This window comes from Esox lucius, chromosome 14, assembly GCF_011004845.1.
Source record: "Esox lucius isolate fEsoLuc1 chromosome 14, fEsoLuc1.pri, whole genome shotgun sequence".
In the NCBI taxonomy this organism is placed as follows: domain Eukaryota; kingdom Metazoa; phylum Chordata; class Actinopteri; order Esociformes; family Esocidae; genus Esox; species Esox lucius.
The window spans coordinates 20,306,337-20,319,388 of NC_047582.1; the positions used below are offsets into that span (position 1 = coordinate 20,306,337).

At 38.6% G+C, this 13,052-nt stretch overlaps 1 protein-coding gene across 3 annotated transcripts; it reads right to left on the reverse strand.

Moving 5' to 3' along the window:
- Window positions 1-1,657: 1,657 nt before the first annotated feature.
- Window positions 1,658-10,670, reverse strand: LOC105014820 (syntaxin-2). Of its 3 annotated transcripts, none has more exons than XM_020053086.3 (10): window positions 10,417-10,670; window positions 9,519-9,605; window positions 9,248-9,347; window positions 8,213-8,287; window positions 7,733-7,806; window positions 6,016-6,124; window positions 4,885-4,958; window positions 4,591-4,728; window positions 4,308-4,418; window positions 1,658-2,003 (listed from the first exon to the last, which is right to left on the reverse strand). In XM_020053086.3, exons 1-10 carry the CDS (start codon window positions 10,444-10,446, stop codon window positions 1,938-1,940), a joined length of 864 nt encoding a protein of 287 aa, XP_019908645.1. In that variant the 5' UTR covers window positions 10,447-10,670; the 3' UTR covers window positions 1,658-1,937. The 3 variants fall into 3 exon arrangements, with proteins under 3 accessions (XP_019908645.1, XP_019908644.1, XP_010875743.1); XM_020053085.3 differs by lacking the exon at window positions 1,658-2,003 and adding an exon at window positions 2,152-3,722; XM_010877441.4 differs by lacking the exon at window positions 1,658-2,003 and having other exon boundaries at window positions 3,630-4,418.
- Between the last annotated feature and the right edge of the window lie 2,382 nt (window positions 10,671-13,052).

Consider the following 13,052-nt stretch of genomic DNA (forward strand, 5'->3'; position numbering starts at 1 on the left):
TAACAGATGGTGTGTGTAAACAGGTGCAGGTTGGGGGAACTTGTGTTTTCCAGTCTGTTACATAGCAGAGGGGTTATAGTATCACAACAATAGAAAGACAACAGGAGTATCCAGATCCTTCTTCCATACACTAGTTATGGTGATTGACAGGGTTACAGGTTGATCCGGCAAATCTGACATCAGGACTTAGATGCTCCTTGGCTTAATCAGATTAAAAGGATAGTTTTCAAGTTCAAGCAAGTTCTAATTACAGAACGGGTCCTTAAATAGCATTTTTCTCTGCATAAACTGCTGAAGTACTTTGTATTTTTCAGTACTAATAGAAAAACACTAGATGGCAACATTGTCTCAAAATTCCTGACCCATTCTTAGCACAATTCTTTATTTAATTGTCATATAAAAATTAAATGCATCATTTTTTTCATATAGCCCCCACCACCCCACACACACACAAAAGAAACAGTTGTGATTTAGCTTTTAGTTGATAAGAAACATATTTGATTTCAAATCTATTTTCTTTAACCTAACCACCCCCCAAAATAAGTTAATAAAGATCAAATAAAAACCATCAGTCTAGACGCTCACTCTATTCAGTCTGAAAAATGTCCATGCTGAACTTTCCAACTGAATAATACCATTCTGACGTTTCAGCCTAGGATACAATTACAGTTGAGCAATGTGAAATGTGATATTATTTAAAATACCAATTCTGTTTGGCTTTAAAATGAGAATCTAAGAGAAGACCTGGCTTGATGCACAAAGCCCAAAAACACATGCACACACAGAAAGATTTGGACACACCTGACATATTCTTAATGACTCACCTTGGAGAGCTTCTGCCTTACAGAGAGGAAGAGAAACAGAGGGATACAGAGTATGTATACATTTGGCGTGACAGATTATCCTACTTAGAAAAAAAAGTGTAAACATAAATGTGCAACATGCACTGAACCACAAAACCACGATCTAACATGCCACACTATATCATGTTGGTGCATAATAGGTTAGTGGTTGCCAGGCTAATATGAATTTGCACTTTTACTTTGACAAGAGAATATGTCATATGCTATTTAGTAGATGCTTTTATCAGAAGCAATTATTCTTGTATTCATACATTTTATAGGAGGTCCTGGGAATCAACCCACTAATACTGGCACTGAAATTTCCACTCTCTACCTATTGAGCAAGGACCAGGCAATAAGAATGAAAAGGCATTGAGACCATACTCATGGCTGTTCTCCAAAGGAGTACAGAGGGTATGCTGTTGATAAACTTCAGACAAGATAATGCAGCAGAGGTCATTCCCATGCATTTTCCAATGGTCTTAGCTCACACACTGCCAATCATCAACAGTGCCTCTACAGAAAACACAGCAGGTTATGGTGTTTCAATGAAGGAGATTCTCATCAGTAGATCTGTATTCTTCAAACTCAGTGCAATGTGTTGTCGGTCTCCTCTTGGAATTCTAGCACCCAAAGCTGCTTGCTATGCAGCCATATAGCACACATACAGGAGCTGAAATAAGTGATGTGAATAGGACCAAAGAAGAAATAAAAAAACACTTGAAGAATCTCACCTGTGTTTAATAGCCAGAGCAGAAACTAACGTCACACCAGCAACACGTGTGCTGACATTTTTTGCTATCTGCGTTCTCAAATGTGTTATCATGGCTAGCTAGACTAACAAGCTGGCTCATGTATAGTGTTGGCCATCAGCTTGGGAACTATTCTCAGAAATACATACCAATTGGTTGTCACTGCTAGCCGAAATGACATCTTGGCAGTAGCGAACTCAGCAATAATGATACAGAAATTAGAATAAGCCTAACAAGGTGGTTTGATCCATAGTCACAAGACTTCGCTGTGCAGGTTCTGGCTGGGTCCATCTCTCCTGGTCAGGACAGTGCCTCTGTAATTTAGCCTTTCTGCTCCAATTAGCTAGTCTGGATGCCTAGGCTGAAGCTGTTGATACTTTTGCAAGAGGGGACAAGGGAGAAGGTTTGACTGTAGAAAGAAAGGCAGGATGGTTAATTGTTCAGCTCCTTTGTTTCCTTAGACACAAACAGTTGGTCGAGTTACTAAAGGATATGTAACCATAGCAACCTCATTCAAAGCATTTTCAAATTATGAGAGGATTAACATGACTTTCCGGGAAAGCTTTATGTATAGAATACTTTATTTCTGCCATCTTTTGGTGGACTTCAATAGAAACATTTAAGGTAATACAGAACATTGCAAGATACAATGGACACAAGACATCAATCAGCTGGATTCACTTTTGACAAGTAATGTAATCTCTTGCAGAGTTGCAGATAGCACCAGTCAAAATTAAAAAGGACTGCCAGAGTAAGCTTAAGAGTGTTTTTGCTAAGAACCATCATTATCACACAAAGAGAATAAAACCAGGCACGGTCCTGGTCGATGCAAAGGGATGATGCTTGTCTGCACTCTGCAAATTCTCAGTCAGTAATGTCATGCCATTAACAAGTTAATTAACTGCAGCCGTTAAAATTAAGCAAATAACAAAAAAAACACTGGATACCTTTACATATGACAAAGATAATTTAACAAAGCATGAATAAATATAAACACGCAAAGTTCAGATGTGTACAGATGCATTTGATAAAGCTCTGCAGCTCAAAATTAAATAAGAGGCACAGCCATATACAACACATTTTCCAGGAGGGGGTACATCTAAACAATTTAGGAGAGGATCACAAAGAAATAAACAAACACATAGCAACGTTTTACAAATACAACTAAAAGAATACCAGAGATTCAGTTAAACTGTGTGCAGGTAAGGTGTATGAGTGTGTACGTGTGTGTCTGTAGCATATGAGTTTGTGAGAGTGTATATAAAAGTTTAAAGGCTTAAGCTAATGTTACCTGTCAAATGGCTACTGTATATTATGTCTAGTTGAAATTGTTTAGGAATAGATCAAGAGAGATTACAGCACCCATGTCAAGTTGATACTGCATGTGCAGAGAGATGTCTTCTTTCGCAGGAACACCTCACAGGAGCCCATGCTGAGGTCCAGACCCACTCCAAGAGAAATGAGACACTTCACCCAGTAAGACAGAAGTGCCCATGGTAGACTACTCACAACTGAAATCATTTTAGTTTGAGCGTGTCTGATTATACATTCTATTTTGTATTGTTTTGTTTATTTTGTATTGGCTGGCGAGGAACCATAACACCAGACACTCAACCCCACAATAACGGCTAAACAAAGACCAATAAATATGCCAATAGCAAAATAGTGCTTTTTGTAAAGACAAGGAGCATCCCAGAGAAAGAGGGGCAAACAAAAACAAAACTTCTAATGGAATCAGCTTCATAGTTCAAATCTTTTATTTTTTTTGTCTTTCATACTAATCCTTGAATTAAGAAGACTGATCCTATATCCTGACAAAGAACAACCCATGACCATATCTATAGCCCAGTGGCTAGGGTGGACAGTCTTCTGGAAACATGGCTCCCCTTAAACCAGTTAGTATTTGCTATTAATTTCAATGCCTAAATGGGCTGTATTTACATGGATTAAACGCAAACTAGGAGAGTACTTCTGGTTATGTTAGATGATGACACCGTATTTTCCGTAAAGCAGTGGTAATTACCTAAGGCAGTGAGGTCTAGGGCGGTTTTAGACCCAGAGACAAACCAACGATAAGTGCAATTACAGCAACCAGGGTCACCATGACTATGGCAATTATGACATGCTTCTGCCAAAACAAACAAAAAGCAGCGTTAGACTTAAGAGACACACGAGCTAGCAGGTTAGTGGTTAGAATGATATACAAATGAATGTTCACTAAGCCAAACATGCAAGTACTCTAATACACATCTGTGTTCATTGCCAGTCATATTTACTTCCAACAGCCTTTACATGTTAACAGCACAAAAATTACACAGACCACAAAAAGAGAGGCAAAGGCCACAGCAAACTTTTATGAGGAGTTTGTCCAATGTAACATAGAAATTCACAGGGCTAAACCTGTCCTCTGGTTTGATGCCATCGTCTCATCATCAAAATTTGGCATTAGGCTCCTGAGAGAGATTAACTGCCTGGTGATAAATCTAATAGAACGTTACAGCATATGATACGAGCTTCACATTGGATGGGCTGACCTTGAAAGGGACATTAGTACCTTTAGGACATTAGTGCTTTAATGAATAAGTTCAGTGGCAGAAGGAGAAGCTACGGTTATAGCGGCTCATTTGACAGTGGTCGGTTTTGGGTCATTGGCAGCGACTTTGGTGGTGTTGGTACTTTTGAAAAGGCTGGGAAAACTGGGGAAGAGTCTTACCCTGCGTGCTGCCTTTTGGTACCGCACTGCCTTCTTGGTCTCCACACTGGCTGTACCAACATACTCAGCTGCACTGCTCACGTTCCTCTCTATACTGTTGATCATCTCCCCCTGGTGGACACATTAGACAGCATCGACCACCAAACAGAAGTTAGACTTTGGATCTTTGAAACAGTATTTCTATTTAATTGGTTCATGCTTATCAAATTGACAGTTGCGATTGATATGGAAGTTTCAACGGGCTTTATACACGAAACAACATACCACGTGCCCCCTATCTCACCTGAGTCTCCACCAGCATTGCTATGTCAACAAACATCTCGTGAAGCTCTTTGATGCTGGACTCCAGGCGGATAATGTCCTTATGTCGAGACTCTATTTCATTCAAAGCTTGGCGTGTGATATGTGAATCGGAAATGATCTGTACAGGGAGGGGGAGGAAGAGATATTTCTGAACTAGCAAATAGAATAAGTCCAGAAGCGGTGACTTCGTAAAAGGAAGGGGAAACAATTTAGTAGTTTCATTTATTATTGTAAAATAATGTGTGATTTGAATATCTAAGAATTACCCACTCACATCACATGTAAAAATTGCAGGATTTTCACTGTGCAGGATCTCCTCCAGCTCCTCATCAGTGGTCAGTTTCCCAGCTGCAATAAAGTATAAAAGGTAAATTGATTTCATGAATGAACAAGGGAACAGTAAACACAACAGCATAAATAATGCTGCTCCTTCTATGAGTGGCTAATATATAACGTGAATAATTTCTTCATTTAGCACCCCTTTTGGGGAAATTCATGTATATGGAACTTATACTTAATCCAAACACAGAATGCAACAATTTCAAAGATTTTGTTATAGTTACTGCCTGGTACAGATGAAAACACACAGCATGAAATGTAATTCTCTAAAAGCTGTGAAGGACATTTTTGCAGTAAACATGTCAATTGCAAGTTCCCTCAAAATTATTTAATTCCAGTCCCAGGCACAAGATGCACCTATGTAATGATTCTATGTAACTGATCCTATGTATTTGATCACACTAAACAGCTTCTAGATGTTACTCACACTTGTCAGGTAGATTATTTTGGCAAAAGAGAGATGCGAGCAGGAAATACTCTATGTGCATATGGGACATATCTGGATCTATTATTTCAGGTAATGAAGCATGGGACCCACACTACGTATTACGTTTCTATTTTTATTCAGTGTACATTTAGTAAATACCACATTTCTATGGCAAGACAGCGACAATTTCTGGTAATTCCGATTTGGACAAGATAAGTGAAAGGTTCTAGTACTTTAATGGGATGTGCCAGAAACATTAAAACATTACCATGGGGGGAAAAATTGTGGCAACTACAAGGGAGAACTAACAGCAAACCAGTTACCTAAGACAGCCAACAGCCCAACAATAACAAAAGAGCAAACCTCATGTGGCTCTGGTCACATACTAGATCTGTTACATCCTTACACTCCGAGCCCCCTCCAGAACGACCTTGCCAACCATTACCAAGGAAACATTAAACAGATGTCTTTTGTTGCAAGTTTCCCTTTCTGTAATCATGGGGCGTGGCCAGGGTATTACCCTCAGAAACAATCCTGTTGGCTGATACAGACACACGGAAAACAGGAGGCTATCTAGAACAAAGCTAAGAAGGGAATAAAATATACTGTGTGTAAATATAGTTTAACTGCAGCACTCACTGATTTCCAGCTGTCTCTGAATCCGTCCTTTGCACTTTTCCCGGAAAGACAACTGGGTCTCGTTGTAAACCGTCATGACATCCACAAACCAACGCATTAGATTTGTTTGCTGAAGTTGAGGAGACAAAGCAACAAAAGAATGAATTTCATAACAGAGCACAGACAGAGGACAATTGGGGCTATGTCTGACAAACATTTATTGTAGTGTCCAATATGGTTCATAAGGTAAATATTTGTGACTTATATAAAAGATGTAGAAAATAATTTGAAGGGGAACAAACAGAAAGTAAATTAGATAGCTTCTTCTGAAAATCAATGACCTTATGCTCACATACATTTTATATATTTCATTTCATTTTTACCAGATAAGTATGAATAAGAACAAAATATTATTTACTGCAATGACCTTGGAGAACTAAGGCCAACATGGGCAGCTACTGTCACCCTTATTTATTTTCTGTTTTTACCTTCTACTTTGAATCAAGTCTGTGTGTCTACGTACAATGGTGACTTAATATGCATGTAAGCTACAACAGAAAGAAATTAGAGTTACTCTTAACAAAAGACTGTCAGTCAATTATAAAATGAATGACTAGCAAAACACTGGTCCTAAAAAATAAACTAAATTAATCAATATATTTGTGACCAATTATTCAGTCAACCCCAAGGCTAATCTAGTTCTATTCTAGAATAATGTGATGGATCAAGTGGTGGAAACTAAACTGCTGGGTTTCACTACAAAAACAGTAAAAACATTTAGACACAATGGTTGCCAGAATGAAAAGAGGAACATCTGAGGTCCAGAACACAGCAGCACCAAGTATTAGATATGGAGAACCAATGTCAGTTATATGCACATCAGGCTCTCAGAGTGGATTAATGATTGACTGCATCACGGTTGCTCTAGGTGCAGTATGTGTTGTGAGTCCAAAATGGTCGCTTCATGCAGTTGGTACACAAGGCATGCAACTACAGGTCTCTTCAGAGTGCCAGAACAGAATTTTGGAGATGAGCCACCCTTAATAGAGCAATGAAAACATGTAACCCTCTACCACCCCAGGTATAAGTTTAACCAGATACAAAAAAATATACTTTGCTCTGAAAATATCCAGATTATTATGCATTATGTACTGTACAGGCACAATGCACCCTTTAGAGCAGAAAATACAGCCCAGGATAATTTTACGGTACTTGTCGAAACAAGAAGGTATTCAACTACCTGAATAAATGTATGCAAAACCTGACCTTTCCAAACTTTCACATCGCAGTTTTTGACTTTCTTCGATAAGGTTCAACAAAGTTTGCAAATGCCGATATGGTGGACATCCTGATCAACCAATGTCAAAAGGTTCTTAATTGAATCATCAGAGGGCAAAACATTGCATGTCATGTAACATTAGTAGCGTGCCAGAGAGAACATAACGTCTGTATCTTGTCAGATATAGAATGTAAAATGGCCTTGTGTTGTATTTGTCTGATAGTCCTCTGTCTGTCTGTCTGCTTCAGGGCTAAGACAGTCTGGGCCTAAGAACAATGTGCAATATGATAAGGCCTCTTTATAGTGTATTTTATTGTTGCACTCATGTGGGCCTGATGGCTTATATATTGCATTATGCTATGTATATTTTTCTGTGCTTTGCTGTGTTTTCATTTTAAGAGTCCCTGCTGCCTGGATGGGTTACTGGGGATCCTAATTAAAATAAACAAAGAAAATAACCTGGTTTGTCTGGATGCGCTGGTCCACAGACGCTGTATTTGCGTTCTCGTCCTGAGGCAGCCTATCCTGCATAGCTGCAACACAGCACAGGACCCAGTTAGCATTATGTAATATATTTGCAAATGTATGAGCACACACACTCACACATGCACTCTTTCTCTTTCTGCCTGACTTTCTGTCAGCCTGCCTGACTCTCCGTCTGTCTGTCTGTCTGCCTCACTCTCTCTCTCTGTCTGCTTCTCTCCCTCTGTTTTCCTCACTCTGTCTTACACACACACACACACACCATATCCCTCTGGTCTCGCAGTTCATACAGCTAATTTGCAAGTCAAATCCACCTCATGAACTCAGCTCCCTCTGAAATAAGCGAAGTATTTCCAATCGGTCTCTGCACATCTGTGTTGTTGTCCCAAGTCCCACATACTTACCATTTCATTTCTATAAAACGTACAAAGTCTCACTGATATATTCTGAACTCACCTTTTAACTTGGCACGCACTACATTTGCGTTCCTCTTTATTACATTGGTTAGCTGCTCCAACTCATCTTTTGTCCCTGAAAGGAACAAAATCAGCACAATGTAGGCAGTGATTGACTGGTAAGAGGTGCCTTTGACAAGGATATTCAAAGTCTTTGTGGGACTGACGTAACTGATTGAAATAGTATCAGTTTGGGGGAGTGTGCAGTTGGCCCTCTGACTGCAGGAATATCTACCAGAGCTGTTGCCAGATAAATTAAGAAAGTTTCATTTTACAGAATTCGGCCTCCACATCCAAATGTTTTGCATGTAATGCTTCAGAGTGGTTCAGGACCATAACAACTAGTTTTGTTTACTTGAGTAGGATGTGCTGTCCCCCAGCCTGATGTAGCAGACCATTTCTGGGAATAGATACAATGGGCTGTTCACAGCATGAATGTAGTAATATCCAATTTGCAACTTCGTGATGCCACCGTGTCAACCTCCCAAAACAACCTCGCCAAACATTTCAACTCCCCAAAAATCTCTGGCTTTTCTGGTGGCAAAGAGGACTGATCTGGTACTAGATGGGTGCACTTGACAAACTGGCCACACTATACACTGACTTTCTACACCATATACTGCTTTTTTTAATTAGGCAAAAAAAATGTTAATCCATAGTCTCCACAAAACTATCACTGGCCAAGCGTTGAGAGAGTCCCTGGGAAGCACTTTCATTTGCAGGTAAACCTGGGTGTATTCCTTACACTGATCTGTTGCAAATCTAGTTAGTCTGTTTTGCAACATCAACATTATAAGGCAAATGGAAAATCTTTTGCAATGGATTACATCCAGGATTACCTGCGAGTTTTAGTCTGTGTTACCTTCCTGGCTCATTTGTATTTAGATTAGTGAAATGTAAAGCCTTTTTTTAATCAGCGACCATATATTAGTGTGAATTTCACCCCCCCCCCCCCCCAAAAAAAATATATAAATAATTAAAAACATAATGTGTACTTTTCACATTTTGTATACAGTTTAGCAGAGGCCATACTCACTCTGTTCAGGGTTGGGGGCAGAAAGGATAGCAGTATGTTTCGTCACAACTTCATCTACCTGGGAGGAGATCTTACCGATGAGGCTACGCACTTCCCCCACCTTCCAAACACAACATGTTAGTATTGTAATCAAAAACGTATTACTTCACTCAGGGAAATTATGCGTTGACATGTAAAGGTAATCAACACGCAGTAAGAAACAGTACATTTCTAACAAGCAATCCTTGACAAACAGGGCTAGAGAACACTATTCAAACATATAGCAGTCTACCTGTTTGAAGAAGTCATCCCTGTGGGAATTGTTATCCACTGTGACGTCGACACCATCATCTAAACTGAATGGATTATTGTTGCCATTCTGTGAAAACCATTACCATCTCATCAGTGGGAAACCTCCATAACCAATGTACAGTAAATACATTTCAAAATATAAATACAAAGTTCTGGTCCTGTGCTTCATTAGATGAATTAAAACAATTTAACAATGCATTAACAGATGCATATCTATTCTAAGACATTCAAATGTTCATAGGGTTTATCTAATTCATTTCAATTGACTGATTTCCTGATGAACAGTAACTTAAAATCTTAGAAATTGGTGCATTTTGAAATTGGTACATATATTTTTGTCCAGTATACTGGGCCTGCTCGACGGTTAAATTATTTCCTGCACTCCATAGTTGAAACATTTGCTATACGTTACTCCCATTGTGATTTGACAGGCGTTTTTATAATTGTATTAATATTGTTGTTATTATTATTGTTGGCGATTCATTTCATTTAAAACGCGAGACATACCAGAATTCACAGTGGAATATTTCAATCATGTTTAAACTAATGTATTTGGAAACAACCGTTTGTAAAATGTAACGACACAATAAAACATGTAGCCGTGAAATTATTTCAGATGACGTTAAACTAACCTAAGTAGCTGACACCATGGCTGGCAACGATTAAAAGGTTATAATACGGTTGTTCTTCCTGTTGACATTGAACTTCAACCGACAATGCGTATAAAACAGCTAACTTTACAGACACAAGCCTTTATCAGATGGCAAGACACATTCTTATTACATGGAAACGTTTAACCGAAACATTGAGCGAAAAAGAGAAGTAACCAGAAACGCAAAACAGAAGTTTCAATATATGTAGTTAGTCTATATACTCACCTTCGTCAAATCGTCTAGGCGGTCCCTCATTACGTACTACTATGAAAATGTATTTGTTCAAAACATGTTAAAAGTAACTCTGCTAACACACCTTAAGCAGAGCTAAATTCCATAAAAGAATCCCTGTTGGTTAAAGGTTCATTATAAAAATAAAAACGACAATTTCACCAGTTTCTCGATTTTTAACAGTCCAGGTGTTCATTCATCACAAGCAGCATTGGAAACCGAACACCCTCTACCTAGCAAAGGGAACGAAATGGGGAGGGGCCTACCTGCATTTGTCACATAAAAACAGTGAGGAACAGTCGATTTTGTTGCAAAATTTTCCGTTTGCCTTATAATGTTGGTGTTGCAAAACAGACTAGATTTGCAACAGATCAGTGTAAGGAATACACTCAAGATTACCTGCGAACGAAAGCGCTCCCCAGGAACTCTCTCGACGCTTGGCCATAGATAGTTTTGTGGAGACTGGAAACGTTACTGTAAATTGTTTATCAGTGACTTTGAAAAACAATAGGCTAATTCATATTTCACTATAAACATAAACTAGGTGAGTGGAAATGTTTGGGAACCCCTCCTGTAGCAGATAGTGTCCGATTACATTCACGATCTCTCTCACGTTGGCTTGGCTTGAGGTCATATGTGGGAATTTTCACAATGATTGATGATTATTTTTTTCGTTGCTTCAGTAATTGCAACTTCTGTACATAACTCACATATTCTTTAATCTAAGAAAGTGATGTTGAAAAACTATCGAACATTTCTAAATTAGTTTTGGGGTTTTTTTGCAAATCGTTTTTGGATTGTGATGTAGGTTTTGTTTGTCAGTGTTAGTGTTAATTTTAGCTATAGCTACTTTAAAGTCAGGATATATAACTTGTTATTTGTCACATCCTGTTTTTGCCATTGTCAAATATTTTTCATACCTTCAAAATGAACAAACACTTTCTTGACTATTATCTACAAGTGATATCGTAAAAACACAGTTTTTTTTGCCTTTAGTCCATCATGCAATATACATTTCTTGATCCTGTGAAAACACGCTGTGCCTAATCTGAAGTATTGTAAACACTGCTCGCTAAAGGCTTGTAGTTAACCAACCTTACATTTAGAGAAGAAAGAGAATGCCACTGGAATTTCTCAACAACAAAAAAATCCCCAAAAGATGATAATTAATTAATTAATATTTGGCATTTGGAAAGCATGTATGAGGGTGGCTGTGTGGCTTTGTAAGGGACTCAATTAATGTCCTGAATCAAATTGAAAACACCCTGAGCATTCATTATAATGGCTTTTAGATGCAATACGATCACATATTTCAGATAACCATGAAAAGCAGAAAGGAAATTCCATCTGCTCGGTCTGATTGCCCATGGTGATGAGAGCTGGTGAGTGTCCAATAAGAGTCTGACAACCTCAGGGGCTTTGAGACTATTCATTTTATTGGCAGCCATCTGACAGGTAGATAAGCATCAGGCATAGACGCTCTATTGATTACCTTTCTAGTGCCAAAGGTAAGCCTTTCTGTGATTTACTTTTACAAATATTTCTGTATGGAATGCAGCAACACCAATATCAAGTTTTCACAGACATATTTCTTCATTTGAGCTGGAAAATAGCAAGACCTTTAAGGCGGCCTCAGAGATTTAGTCAATACACTTCATCTCACTGGAGGAAATGAGTAATGACTAGGTCCATTCAACACCTCACTGTACCCAAATGTCTTTCTATAGCTTTGGAGGCCTTGTTGCTTTTCTCAGCTCAGAGTGGTATTTTTTCCATTGTTTAAATTTAAATGCATCTCAGCTGGGTGAGTTGCTATTGCCCAGTGCTTTGTGCTGGGGAAAATGTGGGCCATGCGGAGTACATCAGAGGTACATCTTAGACTTCAATACTGAATTATGGAGAAGATAGAGACGAACCTCACAGAACCACACTACTCAGCAGTAGATACATCAAGAAGTGTAGGAAAGGAGTTGGTGATGGTGGTCTTGCATACATCACTGCCATAATAGGAAGCCATACTTGAAGAAGCAACCACAGTATTTATATGGACAAGGATGTCTAGTTATAATAATTTCACTGGGGCAGAGTATAGCATCATAGCTGCAACTTACGACTGTAAATAACAAACAATAAGACAAGTTTGGAAACTTTTAAATACCTGCTGAGAAACCTAATCTGAAAACTCTTTAGTGAAACAAAAAGTCAAATGGATTTAAAAGCATCATTAAAATCCCAGTGAACTCAGAGACGTATCTACCTGCCATTTGCCGTTTGAATAGGATTAAATACAGTACTGTGCAAATGTCTTCGGACAAATGAAAAAACACTGAACAAAATTATAAAAGCAGCACATTTGTTTTTGCCCCCATTTATCATGAGCTGAACTCAAAGATCTAAGACTTTCTCTATGTACACAAAAGGCCTATTTCTCTCAAATATTGTTCACAAATCTGTCTAAATCTATGTTAGTGAGCAATTCTCCTTTGCCGAGATAATCCATCCTCCTCACAGGTGTGGCATATCAAGATGCTGATTAGACAGCATGATTATTGCACAGGTGTGCCTTAGGCTGGCCACAATAAAAGGTCACTCTAAAATGTGCAGTTCCATCACAAAGTACAATGCCACAG